The 22,262-nt window shown below is 41.9% G+C and overlaps 1 protein-coding gene across 1 annotated transcript in view; it reads left to right on the plus strand.

Annotated features, from left to right (window-relative positions):
- Window positions 1-914: 914 nt before the first annotated feature.
- The window catches only part of ALDH1A1 (aldehyde dehydrogenase 1 family member A1), a 41,635-nt gene continuing 20,287 nt past the window's right edge, over window positions 915-22,262 (plus strand). Inside the window, exons 1-5 of the mRNA XM_061627902.1 lie at window positions 915-1,090; window positions 11,993-12,097; window positions 14,976-15,116; window positions 18,647-18,776; window positions 19,745-19,806. Of these exons, the coding sequence (XP_061483886.1) occupies window positions 995-1,090; window positions 11,993-12,097; window positions 14,976-15,116; window positions 18,647-18,776; window positions 19,745-19,806 (534 nt within the window). The 5' untranslated portion in view covers window positions 915-994. The remainder of the gene's footprint in view (window positions 1,091-11,992; window positions 12,098-14,975; window positions 15,117-18,646; window positions 18,777-19,744; window positions 19,807-22,262) is intronic.

Genomic DNA, 22,262 nt, shown 5'->3' on the forward strand with positions numbered 1-22,262 from the left:
TATTCTGATTCATTATTTTAAGAATAAACTCTATCATTTTGGAATACTGGAGGTTGGTCGGTTGCTTTAGATCACAGATTATCTTCTGTGAGCCAGGCTGCTCCAGTAATTTGCTCCAAAGTTTGGACAAACAGGAATTCAGGAGAAGGTGATCTCTCTTTCTTCTAGTACAGAGTCTGCTGGCAGTTTCCCAGTTCATAGCCTGCGGGTGTCTCTGCAACCCACTTGCTTAGAAATTTAGAAGCAGGGTGCTACCTGAAGGTTTGAGTCATAGGTGGTGCTTCACCTCCCCACAGATGCATGCAGCGGGCTCAGTGACAGGACTGCAAACGTGGCATTGTAATGTAGATTCCTCTTGAATACAAATACATGTATATATAATATGCTTACAAACAATAATACTTCCTGATGATAACAGGGATGCCACACAAAATCTGAGGCCAACATGGGTGCTCCTCTGTAATTTTTCCATGCAAATTTCCAAGTTATTAAATATGCAATGATTTGGCATCTTTAATAACACCATTTTCATATTCCCAGAGCAATCTGTGCCAAGAAAAGCTGGACCTGTTGGATTTTTGCCAAGATTTTTTACAAGAATGGAAACATTTTTTTTTTAAGTGCATTTGTGTAGATCTCCAAAGCATAGAAATAACTTCAGCACTCCCTTTAGGTTACCTGTGCTAATGTTTCAGAGTATAAGCTATTCTTACAGCTAAAAAGGAGCAGGCTGCTATTTGCAAACGTCTAGAATGCCATAACCTCATATGGACTTTTGCCCCCGAGTACATAGCCTGCTTTTCTAGGTGTTACACATCAGTTGTATTTTTTTCTTTGCTGTGCAGTTGTTCATCCAATCATAGTCCTGCATGCAAATATACTATAGCCAGTTCAGATAAAAAGGCTCAATTAAATCTAAGTGCTCAGTCAGAGCAAATATCACTGAACTTTTCTAAAACCTCCTTTCACCTGTGCTTTAGGAACTAATCCAAACATGTCAACTGAAAAAGAGAAATCAGGTTCCAGTTCTGCTCCAGCTCCTCTGGATTTGCCTGAGCCCCTCAGGGATCTGAAGATTAAATATACTAAGGTTAGTTGTATTTATGTTTGTCAGCTTCTCTAAAGCAGTACCACTGATGTGATCTTCTTCCTTGTTGCTGTAGTACTGTGCAGATCTCACTTTAGCTACAGATCTCATTGTATGTAACTCAGTTGCAGCATTACCTATAGATCTCACTGCAGGTTTATTCATAAATGTTCTCCTCTGTTTCAGTTTGCAGATTGTGGCTGCTGTCACTGACAGTGTTTTCTAATCATCTCTTCTAGCAGTTGTGGCTTTGTGTGAATTGCTGTTGAAACAAGTTTGTAATTCTATGAGCCAAAAGCATTTTAGGGCTTCAGTCCTAAAGGTACTACAATTACAGACCTGTGCTCACCTACTTGGGAATAAGCCCCATCAAACTAACAGCTAGATCCTGTGTGCGTTTAAGTCCCATTGAGTTCAATTTGCACCTGCACTGGAGAAAGTGTGCATGGCATTGGGTCTTTTTTTCCTAGGAGATTTTTGTAAGATCTGGCTGATACTTGTAAACAAATTCAGAAATTGTAGAAATTATAGCATTACTTCCACAGCACTGTGGACTGGACCGTAGGAAATATTAATGATTTACAGAGAGAAAGATTAAATTCTAAGATCAGCAAGGGGGGGAACCAGAATACAGTGAAGGTAACTTTGATGCGTAATTACAGTTTATTGCTAAAACATGTAGGCTACAATCCTATGCACACACTTACTTGGAAACAAGCATATTGAATACAATAGTACTCACTTCTAAGTAGAGATATATAGGATTGCACAACTGCTTGGAAATAAATAACCTCCATCAGTAGCAATGGAACTTAACAACTAATATTAATACTTACCTGGAAGATAAGTGCATAAAAGCATGCTAGCCACTGTACAGCAATAATAAAATGGACAATCCCTGCTAACAGACTTTCCATAATCTAAAAAAGACATAACATACATGACAAAGGGCTGGGGAAAATAGAAGGTCAGTGGCTAGAGGGTTTATTCTTTAGCCAGTTAAGCTGAAGGATGTGGATGAAGCAGGGTGATATAAACTCCAGCACTACAAAGAATGGCAAGAATCTTATTCCTGCTGAATATGCTCAAGATGTTATTTCAGTGAGCTAAAACTAATGAGGGGTGAAACCACGATTTTGGCTTAACTCCATTGTGGCCAGGCTGGAGGGCCACTTTTCAATCTGCTCCATAAACCTCTTGCACACAGTGTGTGAATTTAAACTAATTGGGGTACATTTACTTCAATGGGACTGCATTGGCTTAAATTCAGATATTCTAGATCAGCCTGAGCCATAGATCAGTTGGAGGCAGTATGTCTCTGAATACCAGTTGCAGTGCTCTTGCGCTGCGGTCCTGCTTGGAGGCTTCCCATGGGCATCTTGCTGGCCATTGTAGGAACAGGATGCTGGACTCAATGGCCTTTTGGCCTGATCCAGTAGGGCTCTTCTTAGGTTATTATGTTTTCTATAGTACTGTACAAGACAAAGCACAAAACGCAATATATAGTTGTATAATTGCAAGTCAGGAAATGGGTTCCAAGCTTCCAAACATGGTTTCTTTGCCAGATCGTGTGTGGATGGACAGAGTGTGTGGAGGACAGACGCCTGATGAAATCTGTATTTGTACTGCAATGCAGATATGGGATGAGGATGTACATTCCTATCTGTCTTGAGTGAAGCTTAGATGAAAATGTGCAGCCAATTCGAACTTGGCCTATTAATTGCATAGGGCATAGCTGCTGAGGCTCACATGTCTACGATTCATGTATTAGTGTACAAGAGAGTGGGAGGATTCTTAAAATAACATGAACATTTTTTATGTTCTTTATATATTTCCAAAGACATCATAAACCTGTATATCCAGTTTCCAGAGGGGCAGCTGTATTACTCTTGCAAGAAAAGCAACCAAGGGTTATATCCAATGCTGCCATTCCACTTGCACAGCAGACTTCTACTTGCGCAATGGAACTTCCTTGTCCTCTCATCTCCTCTGCAGCTCTCCGTGCACCCTTAGAATATGGAGCAGGTCTAGAGGGTGCAGAGGGTGCAAAGGGAGAAGAGGGGGAGGGGAAGTCCCATTGCATGATGGGGAACACCACTCATGCAGCATTGGAGACAAGCCAAAGAGTTTTGTGGCACCTTACCATTTATTATGGTGTAAGCTTTTATGGGCTGCAGTCTACTTCATCTCATGTATGGAATGTTATCCTGAGCTGATGCACTGTTAATTCTGTGGTTTTACATTGCAGTCCCCCTTTGAAGTTCCTGTATTCACCTTAAGATGAATTACAGAGTGTCCTAGGAAGCTGAAATGTTCCCCTACTATTTTTTTTTCTATATTGCCATTTCTGCTATTGGATTTGTGTCCATTTATTCTTTTGCATAGAGGATAGCCTGTTTGTCCTTTGGGAACACAGAAGTGCATATATCATACTGGAAGATAAGCAGGTGAATGAACTTCTGGTGTTGTGGATAACATTACTGCTCCTATAGTAGTGTTGTCTGAGTAGAAATGGGTACAGAGTTGGCACTGAGATCTAGTTCCTGTGCCCCATATCCCCTGTACTGTGGCCTATTAAGGATAAGCAGCTGTTTTAGGTTGCATACTGCCACTTGTGGATTGAATGTATTTTTATTACATGTGATAGTTGGTTTACCAATGCCAGGATGTCTGTGCCATTATCAACTACTTTTTTTTGTGATTGGCAATTGTAAATAAGGTAACTATCATGATCTGTCCTTTCGTCTGATCTCACTGTTTTACACTCACACACACACCCCATGTATGTACCTGCAACTGAGAATAGTCCTTCATACCTCTGATGAAGTGGACTGAAGTCTTATGCCATAATAAATGTGTAAATCTTTAAGTTGCCACAGGACTCTTCGTTGGGTTTGCTGTACATCTAGCAAACCACCCTACTTTAAACAGAGCAAGGAAGAACCTTGCTGCAAACAAGTCTGCCCTATGAGCAAAGGGTTTTGTAACAAAATTCTTTCCATGCTCATGCAGAAGCAAACAGATAAGCAGAAATGAAACATTATCTCTACTAACCCTTAAACTAGTTCTCTGACTCCACCCTGCTATTCCTTTCATCAGAATGTGAAAGTATCTCCGGACTTTGGCCAGATAGCTAGCAAACTCATTTGAACTTTGTGAAGATTTTCAGGTCATCTGCAGGTAGGGATGGAAAGATCTGGCAATTTCAGTTCTCTCCATTTCTCATTTTTCCATTTTAAAATTCAGTTCTCCACATTTCTACTGCAATTTGCAATTTTTTAAAAAAATCCTCTTGAAAATTCTTCAGATTTTAGTACGAATGCTACTTTGCAGTGTTCTCTTTCTTTTGTTATTTTCTGTGTTAGCCTTGACTATTCTTTTTTTTCTACAGGCTTCTTGTCCTCCTAGTAACTCTTGCTAAAATGGGGAGAGAGGAAGGGGAAATTATTCAATTTCAATATTCACGGGCAAATCTCATATTATTATTAGAACCAAAAGTATTAATGATTTAGCTACCCAGTGAATAATTTAGGCCAGTCAGCACCATTTACCCATACCCACAGCTCTTGTGTTGGCAGGGCCTGAGTGCAACAGCATTCTCTCTGCATGCAGCCTGTAGGGTTATCATCATTTTGTCATTTCAAAAAGAGTACATTAGGCTTCGATAAGTGAAACGTAAGAGTATGCTGTTGCGCCATCTCAAAAAGAGTACATGTACTCTTAAAAGAGTACGGTTGGTAACCCTACATGCAGGTCCCAGCAACTGATATTCAGAGGTATATTGCTTCTGACTCTGGAGGTAGAACCCAGGGATGGGCGAACCTGTCGATTTCTCTCAGCATCTCATTTTCCCACTCTTCAGTTCAGTTCTCCACATTTCCACATCCATTTATGATTTTTTTTAAGTCCTCATGAAAATTCATCAGCATTTTAGTGCAATGTTTTCATGGCATACACATTTTGTATGCAATTTTTCCTAATGTAGATGTCATTGCAAAGCAATTTTCCTGAATATAATGCATTTCTGTATATTATTTTCACTAACATATGCATTTTACGCACACTTTAATATAGTAGATGCATTTTTGTACACATTACTTGGCTGCACAACTGCACTGCAAAATTCAGAGAAGTGCAAATTTTGAACAACAGCTGCATTGAAGTTTGCATACTGTTTTGGAAAGCATGAATTTGGTAGGTTTGCTTATAAGTGGGAACTGAATTGACTTTCTTCTCCATCTTCAAACATAGCCCTGAAGGCTAGTAGCAATAGATAGCCTTATCCTCCATGAATATGGCTAATCCTCTTTTACAGCAATCCAAATTCACTATCACTGCATCTTATGGGAACAAATGCCATAGTTTAACTATGCATTGTGTGAAGACATAACTCCTTTGTCTGTTTTGAATCTTCCAATATTCAGCTTTTTTGCATGCCTTCAGGTTCTAGTATTATAAGAGAGATAAAAAGGCCTCTTTGTGCACTTTCTTGCATAAATGGTTTTGGATGGGCACTTGCCGGTGCAGGTTTTTTTAAAAAAAGTTGGACACAGATTTACCATGCTAATCCTAAACTGCTGTCAGAAGCCTTTGTAGAGGCCTATTGAAGAGTGAACATGGGATGATAAACCCATCTCTTAGGTATCATGGCAGCAAACCTACCTTTGGGGGCAAACGTGCTACAGCTCAGGTCCACTGTATGATATTAAATGTGCATCTAGTACCTATGCAATCTGCAGCCCATCCATCCTCATTCGTTGGAATGATTTTGCATCTGATCCAGTGAATAATGGAACAGGTGTCAGAAACTGTGGAAGAGGCAGAAAAGAGTACAGAACAGACTCTGGGATGTAGCCAGAATTTTGGGCCCACTTGCTCCTATCCCAGTGTGCTATAAAATACTACTGCCTGTGCGTTTTTTTTGTGAACTGCTGTCTGAGCATCTGTGTCCTAGAGTAAACCTGCACAGCTATTTATCCACTGAACCAAAAGCAGCCTACACCCACCCATGCATGCCAGGTCCTGACAAATTCAAATTTTGTAGCCCCAAGCAGGCAGGAGCCGTATCAATAATCTCTGGTGATATACCAGGGGATTATCTTGGTTTGGTGGATGAAACAATTGCACGGACACTTCACCTGAAGCCAGTATGATAGGGGTCTCTGTCATGTGCCACAGCAGTTTGGTCATGAGAACTGAACGGAGATCAACTTAACTCCATGTATTCTCAGTCCAGTGGCTTGCAGATATGGAGCTGGATATGGAATTGGTTGGCTGCCCTTAAATGCCATTGAAATCAATACAGACTTATCTCACTGATTACAATAGGAACTAAATGCAACTAACAGGGTGCAATCCAACTCCTATTTATGCCAGGCTGAGGGGAGTCGGATATGGCGGATGCCCAGCTGAGCCGGCAGGGTCCTCCACTGGGCTCCACTGGTAGAAGCCCCTCACCACAGCTCAGCTGTGGTGTAGCTGGGACCCTGCCGGTTCAGCCAAGGGGTTCACTGGTGGAAGGGGTGCTGGCAGAAAGTGCTGGCAGAAGCTGGTGGAAGGAGTACTGACAGAAGCCAGCGGAAGGCCCAAAATTTATTTATTTATTGTGTTTATATACCGCCCCATAGCCAAAGCTCTCTGGGCGGTTTACAGTAACTAGAGATGTTCCAGGGAGATGTTGGAGGAGGGACCGGGGGGGGGACCTAGGCAACATTCAACACCCATTCAGAGAGCTTCTGCAGGTCCCGACCTGGGCCAAAGTTATGCCAGCAAAAAGATTAGTCTAAGAAAATAATTATAATGGAAGTCTATGGAGCGTGCTTACTCCCTGGTAGGGGTATTCATGAAGGCTGGCTTTTACTTTCCGATCCCTGTGCACCGCTCCCAACTGAGTCTACGTTCAGCTGGCCCAGAGGCTCCTGAACACCAAACGGATGTCGCAGACTTTTTGCTGGCTTCCCATGAGTTGGATTGCTCTGCCCATCTGGATTCAACTCACTTCCCTAAATTCTGATTTAATACTGCATTCCTTTCATGCTCCAACCTCATGCTAAGAGTACATTAAACTCCTTCATTAGAACTATGCTTGTTGTGGGTGGGTAAGGAATTCAGGAATTGGCCTTTGATATACATACCTGGTAAATATTTTACTTGATTATGCTCCAGAGTTAAATAATGATTATTCAACTAATCATGTTGTCCTACACATTTTTCTCTTTCTGTTACATTTTCAACCTGTCATTTTTTTAAAAAAAAATCATTTAGGCTGCAAGCCTAAGCGCACTTAAATGGGAGTAAATCTCAACGAATTAAGTGGAATCTCCTAACTGAGTAGACATGCATAGGACTGCACTGCACATTACTTAATCTATAGTTATGAAGAGAGACTGAAAAACTTACCTTTTTGTTGCCTTTGAGAAGAATAGCTGAAAGACAACAAAAATGTATTACTTACTAAGCAGAAAGAAAAGTAAAAGACTCTGACACCAGTCAGCCAATTAGCTGTAGAAGAGAGTCATTTGAATACCCTTGGTGTTAAAACTGAAAGAACTGCAACATTAAACTTTTATTTTCCTTATGAGTGAAATAATGGCATTTTTTCTACACAAATTCAAATTTGGTTAGCTGCTGAGGGCCAAAAAGAATTCTTCTGCTTCTGCAGGGCATATCCAGACCATGGGGGCATTAAATGGCTGTGCTTGGTCTGGGAAATATTTGTTTGGCTTCATTTAACAGAAGTTGCTTGTCGTGGACGTTGAACTTTGAATTCAAGTATCTCCCACGTCCCCTTTAGTGGTAAGCTACCTAGTCAAAGCTTCCTTCTATGACATCAGATCATCTAAGCCAATGGCAATCAGAGGAACTGTGACACTTTTATTTGTGTGGCATCAGAGCAATCAAGAAAGGCAGAAAGGATAAAGAAGGTGGAGAAGGAAGTCTTCCTGTAAGCCTGCTGCTATGTATATAGAGAGTAAACATTTTGCAGACAAGCTCTTCTTGAACATGTTTTTGTTTTTCTAAAATCCAAACTCAGTGAGTCACAGACATGTAGAAGAGAGCACTTGGGGGCAACCAAACCCACAATTAGCAAAATAAACATCATAGAGGACACTTCATCAATGTTGTACTTTCTAGTACTTGTTCTTGCTCATCAGGAGCAAAGAGAGCCAGTTCAGACAGGTCCAGACCAGCTGTTGATGATCTTGCTTGCTTATTTGTTCAATTCTTAAGTCTGTCAATGTGTCTTTCTTCTACAATCAAACGTGAGCACAGCTTCCATACATGGTTGCTAGAAAGAAGGGCAGTGAATGTACTAATGTGACCCATTGCCTACATTGCAACAGCCTAGGAAGTCCCTTTTCTGTCAGTCATTCCTCTGCAAATTCATGAGATGAAGGCACAGTTATTAGGAACACGGGAAGCTATTATCAATGGCTACTAGCCCTGATAGCTATTTCTATCTCCACTGTTAGAGGCTGCATGCCTATGCATACCAGTTGCTGGGAATCGCAAGTGGGGAGAGTCCTGGTGTGCTCAGGTCATGCTTGTGAGCAGCTGGGTAGCCCTACTGTGAGAACATGATGCTGGGCTCGATGGGCCATTGGCCAAATCCATTCAGGCTCTTTTTATGCTGTATATACCAGGTCCGACTATTTGTCTATCTTGCTCAGGATTCTCTACTGGCAGTGGCTTTCCGAGGTCTCTTTTCCTATTATCTGATCCAAGGATTGAACATAGGATGCCAAGCTACAGTCTCTCCTCAACTAGTGGGCAAGCATGAAATCGAGGAAGGGAATGGTAATGGTAAAGAACTTAGTCCATGTTCTTTCCTACTGTTTCCAAAAGTGCTGCGTGAAGATATATGTGGACCTGGATGGGTCAGAACATGGGAGTGAGCAGAACCCTCTCTCTATGCAGAGAACTGAGGAGTGAAAGTTGTTCAGATGGAGTGGTCAGGGTCCAGATATTCCTGGATTATATTATCAGGATCTATTGAAATCTGCCTTCCATCCCAGCTTTGGGCTGAAATGGCCTTAGTTATCCTGCTGCATCATTTATGTTGGAATATAGGGAAAATGGGGCTCTGTTGGTTCTCCTTAACTCCTTGGTGGCTTTCAATACCTTCCTTCTGGACTGCCTATGTGAATCACAGTGTGGTGGTTTCATTCCACCAGGCTGAGTCATTCCAGAAGGTATTGCTGACAGACTTCTGCTTCCCCTGATGGCATTTACTATCTGAAATTCTGCAAGCATCTTGTCTCCCATCCTGTTTAGCATCTACATGAAACTTCTAAGGAAGATCATCTAGGATTGGGGGTTAGATGTTGCCAGTAACTGAGGACACATAGCTCTGTTTCTTATCTAGGTTGACATTCTGAACAGGTGTTTGGTCAGTAATGGACTGGGTGAGGCTAAGACCCCTGAGTCCTGAGACTCACCTGAGGTGCTGGCAATTCAATTAATCCTTGATCAGCTGTATTTGGCCTTTTATGGATTCCTTTGTGTTGCATTCCCTCTGAAAGATCAGGTTTATGTCTTGGGGTGTTACTGGATTATTCATGATCAAAAGCGTCTTTTATCAGCTTTGGTTGATGTGCCAGACATTTCCCTTTCTCTCTTGGGGAAGGAAGATCTTCCATGTCATTTCCAGTCTAGACTAGACCAAAATGCCTTTGACAGGTGTTTGAAACTACAGCTGGTTCAGAAAGCAGCAACCAGGTTGTCAACCCAGACCTGGCACAGTAGACACATTGCATCTGTGCCAAAAGAACTTCACTGGCTTCCAGTTGATTTCAAGGTACATTTCAAAGTGTTAGTATTACTCTTTTATGGGTAAATTGTAAGGGACCTGGATACCTGAAGGAATGCCTACTCTTAAAATAAATTCTTTCTGTGTTGTGATCATCATTTGAGGCCTGCTCAAAGGACCTGATCCAGATCAGGGGCCTAGTGTGAGAAATAGGCATTTAACATTTAGCCCCTGCTATGGTCCCAATCTGAAGCAAACATCCCTCCCCAGTACCTGCAATCTGCATAGGGAAAAAGTTCCAACTGAAGTGAATGGGAGATGTTTTCCAGTGCAGATTGCAGGCTTAGAGGCCCAACCCTGCTTGGTACCACGGTGGGGAGTAAATGGTTAAAGCTCATCCTGCAGGCTGGAGGGACATCTGGATTAGATCCCAAGCTAGTTCAGGCCACCGTTGTGTTACCTTGTACTTTAAAAACCCTGGACATAAGGAAACAGATAAGTAACTAGCATATCATCAAGTTTGGCCCATGTTGGCTGTGCTGTAGCTAAGTTACAGTTTGGAGGCAATGACAAGAGGAAGCTTATATAAATGCCTTTGAACCAGTGGCCTAAACGTGGCAGTAACTAGATGCTCAGAGAACTTCCAAAAAAGGTATGTTTCACAATTTTCTTTTTTCACAAACAGATATGAATTTGACATACTGTTGCATCACATAGTGCTGTTATATTAATATTTACTTTTTACTGTCTCTCTCTTTAGGAACCAGCCTTGTAACCAAGTAGTGGTTTTCATCATTTAGCACTCTGCTTGCTATATTCTCATGCCTAATTTTGTTTTCATAGTAACAGATCTTGGTTCTCTCCTTATGTTTTTTAATCTGCATCTGGGCCTGGCTATCAGTTTCCTTATAAAGGATTTAGTCTGCTGTCAGCTTCCTGCTTGATTAAAGGTTAAAACTGCATATGTAAAATGCTTCCCAGCCATTTGAAAAGGGATGCTTTCAGCGATCTTACATCTGCTGTTGAGTAAATCAATATGATCTCTGGGTTGTTCAAAACCATGATATGTTTTCAGATTTTATTGTTATTGTAATTATTCTTAAAGTACCAGTATCCTTGTGGGATAGAAAAACACGTGTCTTTGTGTTCATGGGAGCATTTGAGTCTAAGAGGCAAAGCCAATATGATAAAAGGAACTGGAGTGAAGGGTGGTGGTGAATCTGATCTGGATCAGATTATTCTCCTCAGTCCAACCCACACAGAGTAAGCCCTCCTCACCCACTCTGTGTGCCTAGTTGTCCATATGGAGACATATTATTTGAAAACAGCCAACAAACATTGGGGTTTACACACATGGACTGCATTCAAAGGTTATGTCTCTTCTGGAAATATGAAGATATTGCAGAGGGAACAGAATGGCTGGATGGGTGCCAAAAGAAGAAGAGCTCTTGGTCCCCGCCACATGAATGGGGTATAGGGTTTCCAGGCTCAGAGCCTGAGACTGATCCTGTATCTTTAGGAGAAGAGAAAGTCAGTGAAGTGCAGGTTTCCTTGCAACACTGTAATGGGAAAAACCACAAGGTGAAATTCTCCCGTCCCCCTGCACAACTTTTAAAGATACAGAAGACCTCTTGGAGGCTGGGCCCAACACCTTGTGGTTTTTTCCATTACAGTGTTGCAAGAAAGCCTGCACTTGGGTGAATTTTCTCTTCTCGTAAAGATACAGAATCATTCTCAGGCCCTGAGCCTGGCAACCCTAATGGGGTAAATGAGGAGAGGCACTATCCAGTCCTAACACTAATAATTCCAGGGCACTACCACCATCAAGGACTCCTAAAATAGTCCGTGGAAACAAATGGAAGGATGAATTATGAAACTCTATGCATAATGTTTTGGTAATTTGGGGCACAATCCTCCTTGTTCTCCTTGTGTGTGTTTTTTCTTCCTTGTGACATGGAGACATAGGAGTGTAGAGGCCATAGTTTTCAGCTCTCTGTCTAAAGAGTTCCCTGTTACTACATTTCCTTCAACAAGAATGTGACTGTTAAGGATTGTATTTCATTTCAGAAAGATGTGTTTTGCAGGGTGGGACAAGAGAAGTGGGACAAGGAATTAAATAACATTAATTTATCCTTCTGTCTTCCATTCCTTTGCAGATATTTATAAACAATGAATGGCACAATTCAGTTAGTGGCAAAAAATTTTCTGTCCTTAACCCTGCCACTGGAGAGAAAATCTGTAATGTGGAAGAAGGAGATAAGGTAAGTCTTAAGAGTCTTTCCCATGCTGTGGGCTTCCTCTTTAATTGGGTCTAAACCCCCATTCCCTGGGGACATTAGGGGAGAGGAAATCTGACAAAAAGGTGTGCCAAGAGTAGAAGGACTGGGGAAGCAAGGTCAGGCAGCTCTCTAGGCAAGGACACTCTGGCTTGATTGGAAAAAGTCATTGCAATGGGACTGACCTAACCCAGGATGAGCTCCCAGGGAACAGAGTTGGATACCAATCCTTGAAATAACAGAGAACAGAGGGAATGTTCTAAGACTAATGTAACATTTTTAGAACAGAGAGAGCTGTTTAAGAAACTCTAAAAAAAAAAACCTGATTCTGGGCATTTGTAGAAGAAGCTGGCTATGTGCAGTAAGGTTGCCAGGCTCAGGGCCTGAGACTGATCCTGTATCTTTAGGAGAAGAGAAAGTCAGCCAAGTGCAGATGTTCTTGCAACACTGTAATGGGAAAAATCACAAGGTGGAATTCTCCCTTCCCCTGCACAACTTTTAAAGATACAAAAGACCTCTTGGTTGCCCGGCCTCCAAGAGGTCTTCTGTATCTTTAAAAGTTGTGCAGGGGGAAGGGAGAATTTCACCTTGTGGTTTTTCCCATTACAGGGTTGCAAGAAAACCTGCACTTGGGTAAATTTTCTCTTCTCTTAAAGATACAGAATCATTCTCAGGCCCTGAGCCTAGCAACCCTACCACCATCCTATTGTGGATTAATAATTGCTGTTAATTAAATAGTCCACTGAATCCAGCAAATTGTTTTTTAAAATCACCTAATTATACAAGTAATTGTAAACTCTAGAGCCTAGTACTTAGACAATGAGCCAAGAGGTTTTAAGACTTTAATCTCTATGTTTAATAGAGCTCACAAGAACTGTACATTGCCATTAAAAACATTGCTTGGAAAATCAAGAGGTGATTACAAAACAGAGACATACATGGGAAAGGGAATAGTATCCTTGCAATTAGATTGTTCATTCAGACTGCACTCATTAACCCTAAATGGCCTAATGCTTGATTCCATTTATTTCAAAAATGATCCATGGGATATAAAGTATTTTTGCAGTGACATCTTATGCATATCTACTCAGAAACAAATCCCATTGAGTTTAATGGGGCTTACTCCCAGGAAACAGTTACGGGGTTGCAGCCTTAGAGGTCAATCCTGTACTTCCTGTGAGGGTGGCTAAAGAGCCAGATTATGCTGTGGGCCTCCCTCTCTACCAGCAAAAAGGAAGGTCTATGGGTGACAGTGGAAAATCCTGTTGCTGGGAATTGGAGGCATGTCTACAAGATCCTAAGTTCCCTAGTGCCCCCAACATGCCCCACAAATAGGTTCAGAGCTATGCCATTCCTGGAGCTGGCATATTAAATTCACCACCACCACCACTGGAATCAATGGAAGGGGGGGGGAGTTTAAGCCACCCTCCACCTTTCCTCCTGGTCACAGTAAACTGCGAGGGCACTGGATGTGGCAGCCATGCTCTAAAGCATGAATGCTCTCCCGCTGTCTCACACTCACACTCTCTCTCACACACAAAGGTTGTTCTGCCTGATTGCAAACCTGTACATGCTTAACAGCAGGTAAGTCTTACTGGACTTAATTTTGAGCAGGTATGCTTAGGATTGCGTTGTTGTTTAAAGTATTTTTAAAACGACAATAAATCTGACCTAGGGAATAGGCATCTGCTTCTGGCTCCTAATATATATCTCCAAATTTAATTTAGCAATGTGGAGCTGAAATAACATTTTTTACATTTGCTGTATGGATTTGACTTTAGCTTTTTGGTACTATGGCTTTTACTATGGGATAGACAAATTTATTGCATGGTGTGGAATCACTGATTCCAGTTTCCACTGAGATCAAAAAGATTTTCTCCCTATCATCTTAAATGGGAACATGATTTTCTAATAAATATAAATAATAGGGGTGCGGCACCTCCAAGATTTGCCTTGTATCTATGTATCTGTGGTGGGTTGTGTGTTTTTTGAACTGAATTGTTCCTGAGTTGCTCTGCGCTCTTCACTTCGATTTGTAATTAGGGTATCAAGCTTGCTCTGTATAAAATGATGCTCTGTGTTCCCCATTCAATTTTATGGGGAATGCTCACTGGGTGGACCTTGGGCCAGTCACTGCCTCTCAGCCTCAGAAGAAGGCAATGGTAAACCACCTCTGAATACCGCTTACCATGCAGACCCTATTCATAGGGTTGCCATAAGTTGTAATTGACTTGAAGGCAGTCCATTTCCATTTTTCAAAAATGGCTATGACTTTTTAGGCAAAGGGGCTGAAATTTACGAGCTCTTGCTCTTTCTGACCTTGAAATGATTAAGAGTTGACCAGCTAGTTTGTATTCTTGAAAAAACTTTGCAGATTCACACTGGCCTTTACAGTGCTTGTTTGTGTCTTCCCATAGGCCTTATAGACCTCTTAATAAGTCCTACAACATGAGCTTATGTAGCTGCCTGTAGTATTCTGAAGAGCTTGGGGTCATGTTTGTTTGTTTAAAGCAGAGTAACATCAGAGTTTTTAAAAACACTTAAATTTTTTTAAAAAATTTTAAAAAAATCTTCTGCTGCTGTGCTTTAACAGCAAAGATCCAGAATTCTTCAGTGGTTCGCAGGCAACATTTTGGATAGCTTCACATATTACACCCACAGTTTTTGGAGGAAGAGGAAGGGAGCATGTGGTATTCCCAGGGTTGTTCTGGTAGTGGCACGCATAGAGCTGGGGATACACTTTTCACATTTCACTAGAATGCATGACCTAAAAATATATGGCAGTCATCAATGTGCTTCAATCAGAATAAACTCAGGAACAAATACTTAGTATTTACTGTATTCAATTTGCATTTCTGTGCAGGAGGATATCAACAAAGCTGTTAAAGCAGCAAGGAAAGCTTTTGAGCTTGGGTCCTGCTGGCGAACCATGGATGCTTCAGAAAGAGGAAGGCTGTTGAACAAACTCGCCGATTTAGTTGAAAGGGATCGTCTTCTGTTAGCTGTAAGTCCAAACCATCAGCTGCATTTTAAGCAATCCACATCTTTAGACAGCAGCTTATCCTGAATGCATTTTGAGTATTTACTTCGCTGTCACATGAAACAGAGTCTGAAACTTTAACTAGAGGGGAAAAGAAAAGAAATTAATATTCATTCTAAGAGACCGTAGCTGATCAAATGGCTCAGTAATATTTAACCACAAACAGTCCAATCTGCAGACAAAGTGGCTGCTTGTTGTGTTCTGCTTGACATTGGGTTTAGATTAATGTCTCCCTTTCCGTATTTAGCAAAACTGGTGAAGTCATTTTAAAATCACATCTCCCTGCTGCTGCTATAGGAAAAAAATCATGAAAGGAGGCTGCCAGTTAATGTTCTCGTAATCACCTTGAGAGCAGAGTTGGGCAAACTCAACGGTCCATCTAGCTCATTATTGTCTACACTGACTGGCAGCTGCTCTCCAGGGTTTCAGACAGGGAATCGCTCCCAGTCCTACCTGGAGATGTCGGGGACTGAACCTGGAACCTCCTGTATGCAAGGCAGATGCTCTGCCACTGAGCTGCGGCCCTTCCCCTAGACTACCTAGACCATGGGTGGGCAACTGTAGCCTACCAGATGTTAGTGGATTATAGTCTACAACTACCAGAATGCTTCCTGGGGCTGATGGAAGTTGTAGTGCAACGGCATCTGGAGGTCCACAGTTTCCCCTGATTCCCTACCCCTGATCTGGAGCTATGACAATTATATAAATTTGTTCATTCTTGGTTTGATACCAATGTCGCTATATAAAGAAGTGCTTTGCTGCATCCTTCCAAAAATCTGCTTAGTCATCTGGTAACTTAGTCACCAAATGCCTCAAAAGCAGGGTCATCCCCAATTGTTCTTCTCTAGTGTCTGACGATCAGAGATATATAACATTCAATTCCATTCTTGAATCCTTAAGCTCTTTTCTTAACTCTAATACTCTAGCACATGTATTGTCTAAATATTAAATACTAACTGAAGAAATATTTGGACCTGCAACCTGACAGAGATTGCCATCTCCCACGGAAGAGGAAAACTGCAGAAATGGCATAAACTCATTGGCTTATCTTAGAGAATGTGGATGTATTTGCTTGGATTGGAAGAAAGAAAATAAAGGTGGAAAGTAATCTAGGGAGTTTAATCGTTTCTTTTCCACTCTTTGCTTGGCCAACAAAAACAAATCTACTATTAGGCCACAATATGTTTGTTTTTCCATAAAGACATGCCTTTCTAATCAAGATTCCTTTAAGCAGGCCTATCGTGTTGTTTTGGAGTTCATTGTGCACTGCAAACATTATGCATTAAAATGCTTTCAATATTTCTGGAGAAATGATCTATTCTTACAGTGTACTCCTGTGCATATCTACTCCAAAATAAGCCCCATGGAGCAAGCATGTATAGAATTGCAGCCTCACAGTACAGTTCTAACCCCTCGCTTGGTGCTATTGGAGGGGCTCAGGATAAGGCAGAGTTGGCCCTCCACCTGGCTCCACTGGGCTCCAAAGGCAGGAAGGGCTCCACTGCACCCTGACTGCACCCTGCAGAGTAGGAAACTACCCACAGTGGTTATCCTGCCAGCAGTCAGTAGTGGAAATACCTTGAAATGCGTGTTCCAAGACACAGTGCTGGTGACTTTGGATCCATTGGATCAAACCCCCTGATGAGGCTGGTGCAGCAAAATTTAAAGCAAATAATGCCTCTCATCTTCTGCCTGGTCAACACCAGCTGGCAGGGCTTCAGATGCTGTGATGGATTCACCCTTTGCTGCTCCCTGGGCAGGATTTGGATAGCTCTGCCCATCAGTTATAGGCTTCTATAATGAAGGATGTGGGAGAATGAAGGATGTGGGAGGGTTGGGAGACTATTGGGACATTTCTTGGTCTTTGAGGTCTATGTCGCTTTGCTGGGCTAAGAGGTGGGCTCTCAGTGCCCTATAAGCAATGGCTATTGGAAGCTGGGATGCTTGTCATGAAATAATAGGGAAAGTATGGCAGATGAGGGAGATAATAATTCCCTCCCCCGTGGTGTAGTGGTTAAAGCAGCCTTTCCCAACCAGTGTGCCTCCAGATGTTGTTGGACCACAACTCCCATCAGCCTCAGCCATGGCTGAGGCTGATGGGAGCTGTGGTCCAACAACATCTGGAGGCACACCGGCTGGGAAAGGCTGGGTTAAGGTGTTGGACTACGACCTGGGAGACCAGGGTTCGAATCCCCACACAGCCATGAAGCTCACTGGGTGACCTTGGGCCAGTTACTGCCTCTCAGCCTCATGAAAACCCTCTTTACAGGGTCGCCATAAGTCGGGAGCGACTTGAAGGCAGTACATTTTCATTTTCATTTTCTTGGAAGACTTATAGGTTGAAATGCTAATAGTGCCCTGATTTCTTGGCTGTAGCTTCCCAATGCAAGGACAAACTGATCAATAATAAACAGATTGTGAACAGGTGATGTTTTAATTGAGAATGAGGCTACCAGCCAAACTATGCTAGTTCAGGATCTGGCTGAAAGCTGAGGCTGGGAAGAAGAGGGCAGAATCGAAGCAATGGCTTACGAAGGGTGTGTATCATCCAATGTCAAATGATACTTCATGGACAGAGATTAACAGGAGCTCCTTTTTGTGGCATGTGTGTTGTTTTTTCTTATACTATATTTGATATATTTGTTTTGCCAAGCTGCCCTAAACCTTTTGGAAAAGAGCACATGAAAAGCCCATGGCTGCAAATCCTCTGCACAGTTAAGCTATTAAATCTCTAAAGTCAATGGTATTTGAGTTAGCCTAACTGTTCAGCCTAAATAAAGTAATAAACAGCTCATTTGAGAATCAGTGCAAAATGCAAAGTCCTTGTTTTTTTCATGAAGAGGCAAATTTTACTCTAGAAAACTTATTAGTAACATCCTCTGTCAAAATTGTGTAATGGATGGTTGGCAAGCCTTATGTTTGCCTCAGTCTGCAGTGTTTGATCACAATGCACAAAGCAGCCATTCTGGATTAGCCACTTTAAAAACCAATGAGAGTTGCCAAGAGCAGATCTGACATGAGTTACAGGTTCAGTTTTCTGCATGCACTTATTTGGCATAATCATACCTTGCACAACAGCCAGTTGCTTTGTAATTTATTTGCATATTTAAACGTAAGATTAGTGTGCTACATCAGGGCTTTTATGCATACTGTAGAGTCGGGTGTAAACTCTGTGTCCACATCAGTTGTACCATTGCTATCATCCTTCAGTGCCTATCTTAGTTTCAGCTTAGAATAATGATGCCAATCCTATAGCACAGAAATGGAGATCCTGTGGCCCTCCGGATGTTATGGGACTTCAGCTCCCATCAGCCTTAGCCAACATGGTCAATGGTAAGGGATGATGGGAGTTGTAGTCCGGCAACATCTAGAAAGCTGCAGGTTCCCCATCCCTGCTCTTACCTGATGGTCTACTCAGTGTAATACACTATTGGTTGTAGACAAGTGTATTGCTCTATTTAAGATAATTAATTGCTTGACATATTTTATTCTAGACGATGGAAAGTATAAATGGTGGAAAACTTTTCTCCGACTCCTACCTAAGGGACTTAGGTGGCTGTATCAACACATTACGCTATTGCGCAGGCTGGTCTGATAAAATCCAAGGACGTACCATCCCAATGGGTGAGTCATTCTGACAAGATGTTTGTGAGTGGAGAGCTGATTTGGATGTGATTTTAAGTAACATTTTTCAGCTGAAGAAATATGTCATCTGAGAAGAATGTAACCTTGAGAAATCTGTTACATAAGTGCAGAGCTGGGGTGGGTAAATTCTTATCAACCAGTGTTGCCTCTTTAAAAACAAAAAACACTGTTGGCACGGTTTGTCTGACTCACTTATTTAGCCCTACAACTGTTTCAGTGAAGTTCCTACAGTTGCATGGATTGGCAGAGTCCCTATATAAATACTTTTTTTCAAAAAGGCAACAGGTCTTATACCTCGCTGTTCTTCCATTCCCACTCCTAGTGTCCAGTTCTTATGCTTGCCAAGTGTTTTTGCTTCACTGTGGTCCTGCTAGTAGAAAAACAAATAGCCATTGATTCTATCCATTCAACATAGTTCAGATGTTACAGCTTGCAGACACTTATTTGGACATCTGCACTGCTTAAACTGATTTACATGCCTAGCTGCCCTCCTGAGGAGCTGCCAGTTGGTCACCTTGACTGTACCCACGTTCTCTGTCTTTTCCCATCAATTTTCTTGTGAGCTGTAAGCCTGTAACTTAAACTCCCTGCCATTGCTCCTTTGTTATCTGTGTGTTGTTTTAAAACAAAACAAAAGAGAACACTCAAAAAAAGTGCTAGCGGGCAGTGGGGGAGAGAGGAACATGCAGCCTTGTGCTGTGGCAGACTACAGGTGCTGACATTTTTCTCTTGTTCCCTATGATTACTGAAAAGACAGGAGCATTCATTCTGCCCACCAAGGTTATGTGTTTAGTCAATATTGAATCTAGATATGTTTACCATTTCTTTTGATTGTATCATATTATAACAGTGTGAATAGTAGTGGTTCAGTAGAATGCTGAGTAATGTGAGGTATTTTCTTTAGTTATACATGTATCTCACTAGTGTGTGCTCCTTATCTTACCTAGATGGAAACTTTTTCACATTTACAAGACATGAGCCTGTTGGAGTCTGTGGCCAAATTATTCCTGTAAGTTAGATCCATTTATATAATGTACAAACTTGATTACATCCAGCACTAACTTCGTAAAATAAGAAGTCTTTCTGTTTGTAGATGGGTGTAGCGATTTTGCCAATTCCCCCTCCTTCCTGCAGACTGAACCACCTTCCAGGCTATTCTGCTTGGTTCCCAACACCCTGGAGCAGATTTTATGGGGCATAGTGGAGAGGAGGAATTAACGAGAGAGAGGGAGAGAGGGAGGGAGGGGGAGGGGGAGGGGGGAGGGGGAGGGGGGAGGGAGGGAGGGAGGGAGGGAGGGAGGGAGGGAGGCATGGTAGCCCCTCCAGAGTGGATTAAACCTACCAAATTACAGGCAAAAGGTCCAGGGGCTTTTGTGCTGGACACCTGTAAATGTGATTTGTTTTCCCCAAAAAGGATCAGTCTCTAACCTTTTATTATTATTTTGGGGCTGAAATGGATGCAATTTGAAGGCATAATTGCCCTTTCTGAGGGGAACTGCTACACTGATTCTCTCATAAGGCCAGACTTTAATTTTGGGGTGGGTAAAATAGGAATAATTGCACATCCCTTAGTGTTTCATGAGCAATTAATCTGAAAATGAGAGAGAGAGCAGACATGAGAGAGGTGGTGCTGGGTAAGAAACCAGCCAAACTGCAGACAAATAGGTCCAGGGGCTTTTGTGGTAGGGACTTATAAGTTTGACCTGTCAGTCATAAGAGAGTTCATTCACTGATCACTCTGCATCCTAGTATCTTTCTTAAGTATAGAGAAGTGTTTTCTTGTTTCAAACTTGATCCCTCCTACAAAGCACTGGAAATGGAAAATGCTTGTAAAACCTTTCCTTTCTATTACAAACTAGACCTGTCATTCAGTCATGAAGCGGGTTGCCCTCTGCTCTTTCTGGTGTTTCCCTTGAGCTAGAGACACAAGTTCCAATTCTGCAAAGCCAATACCTCCCCTGCTCCCACTTCCTGGCCTTAAGTTAAGTTTAGAGACATAGTTCTGCTTTTAAGACACTTGTCTGCAGCCCTTTTTAAAATGTCTTTATTCCTGAGGGCACAAAGCCCTTGGGGATCTCTAGTTCAACTTGTGCCTGTCTTGTAGAGATCCCATCTCACCTTGTAAAAATCTTTCCATGGCATCCCAACTTAGTTTGTTGTTTGGGATACTCATGAATCTTGTGCACACCTCTAGTATTTGGCATGTCCATGGCTATACATTTCCATTTACTTTGCTTCAAGCAAAAGTAGTATATTAAATCCAGTTGAAAGGGAATAAAATGAGGATCAAGTGTTTGTCTGAAGAATATGCAGACCATCTCTATGCAATATGCAGAAGATCTGGCATTGGATACCTTGTTATTCTTTTAAGACTGGAGTGCTGCCAAATTAGTTAGGAAAAACAGTGTGAGAGAGGGTTACTTATCCTCTTTCTTCCTGTGTGCTACATTTCAAGTTTGTGTCTATTTTTAAAGGAAAGATGTGGAGATATAATCATGAACCTGCTATGTAATGTGTACTGAAGAGTACAGCTATGAGTCCTGACTGTCCCATTCACTTTTACATTTACTGCTGCATACTCTACTCGGGGCTCATCCATATTTCCGTTTAATCTGCAATGTAAGCCCCTGGTGCCTCCATTAATTATCCTTCTTCCATATGATGTTGGCCTCCAGTCACTGCCTTCCCACTCTTTCCCCTCACATCACTTTCTCATATCACTTACACTGTGAGAAGGAGAGAAAAAATAATCTAAGGAGGGAGTCACAGTTCTTTTGCCTCAAAATATCCTATGTGGGTAGTTTTAACCCCACCTCCTTCCACACCTTCTGCTTCTGTTGGCTTCCCATTGGCTCCCACACTGATCTCCCTTCTAAATTGAGCCAGTCAGCAACACTCCCTGTGCTGGGAGGGGAGGAGTTTATAAACAAAAAGGGCACACCTACAAGTATGGATGAGGAAATAGTTTGATTGGAGTACAAAGAAAGTGTAAAGTGGTCAGGTTTGGACTACCAGCAGACAATTCCAATAAGGAAAATGTGGATTTTTAGTATGGTTTGGATGAGCCCTTGATGCTATTAAATTGTGTCCATTAAAGAGAGCCCTGCATTGGGAGTGATATATAAGAGCACTGCTCCAGGAGGATGACAAACATAAATTGGATGGCAAGGACAATCATTTGTTGAAGGAAGCAACTGTTCTTCCTTTTTTGAGTTTCCTCTCCTTCTACCATCTCTCAATACTTGCTTTTATGCTTTCCCCAAAAATAAACCCAATATGACTGGGTAACCTCCCTTCCCTCGTGTAATTGCAGCCTGCTCCTGCATGATTACTCAAAAGTAAGTTTGCATTCTGAGACTTGTTTCCTGGTCAGTATACTTTGGATAATAGCTCTAGGCTACCAGTGAATCTAATTAAGTGAAGAAAAGCAATGATCACTGGCTTTCTTGAAAGACCAGACTTCCT

Source organism: Rhineura floridana, chromosome 1 (genome assembly GCF_030035675.1).
Source record: "Rhineura floridana isolate rRhiFlo1 chromosome 1, rRhiFlo1.hap2, whole genome shotgun sequence".
NCBI lineage: Eukaryota > Metazoa > Chordata > Lepidosauria > Squamata > Rhineuridae > Rhineura > Rhineura floridana.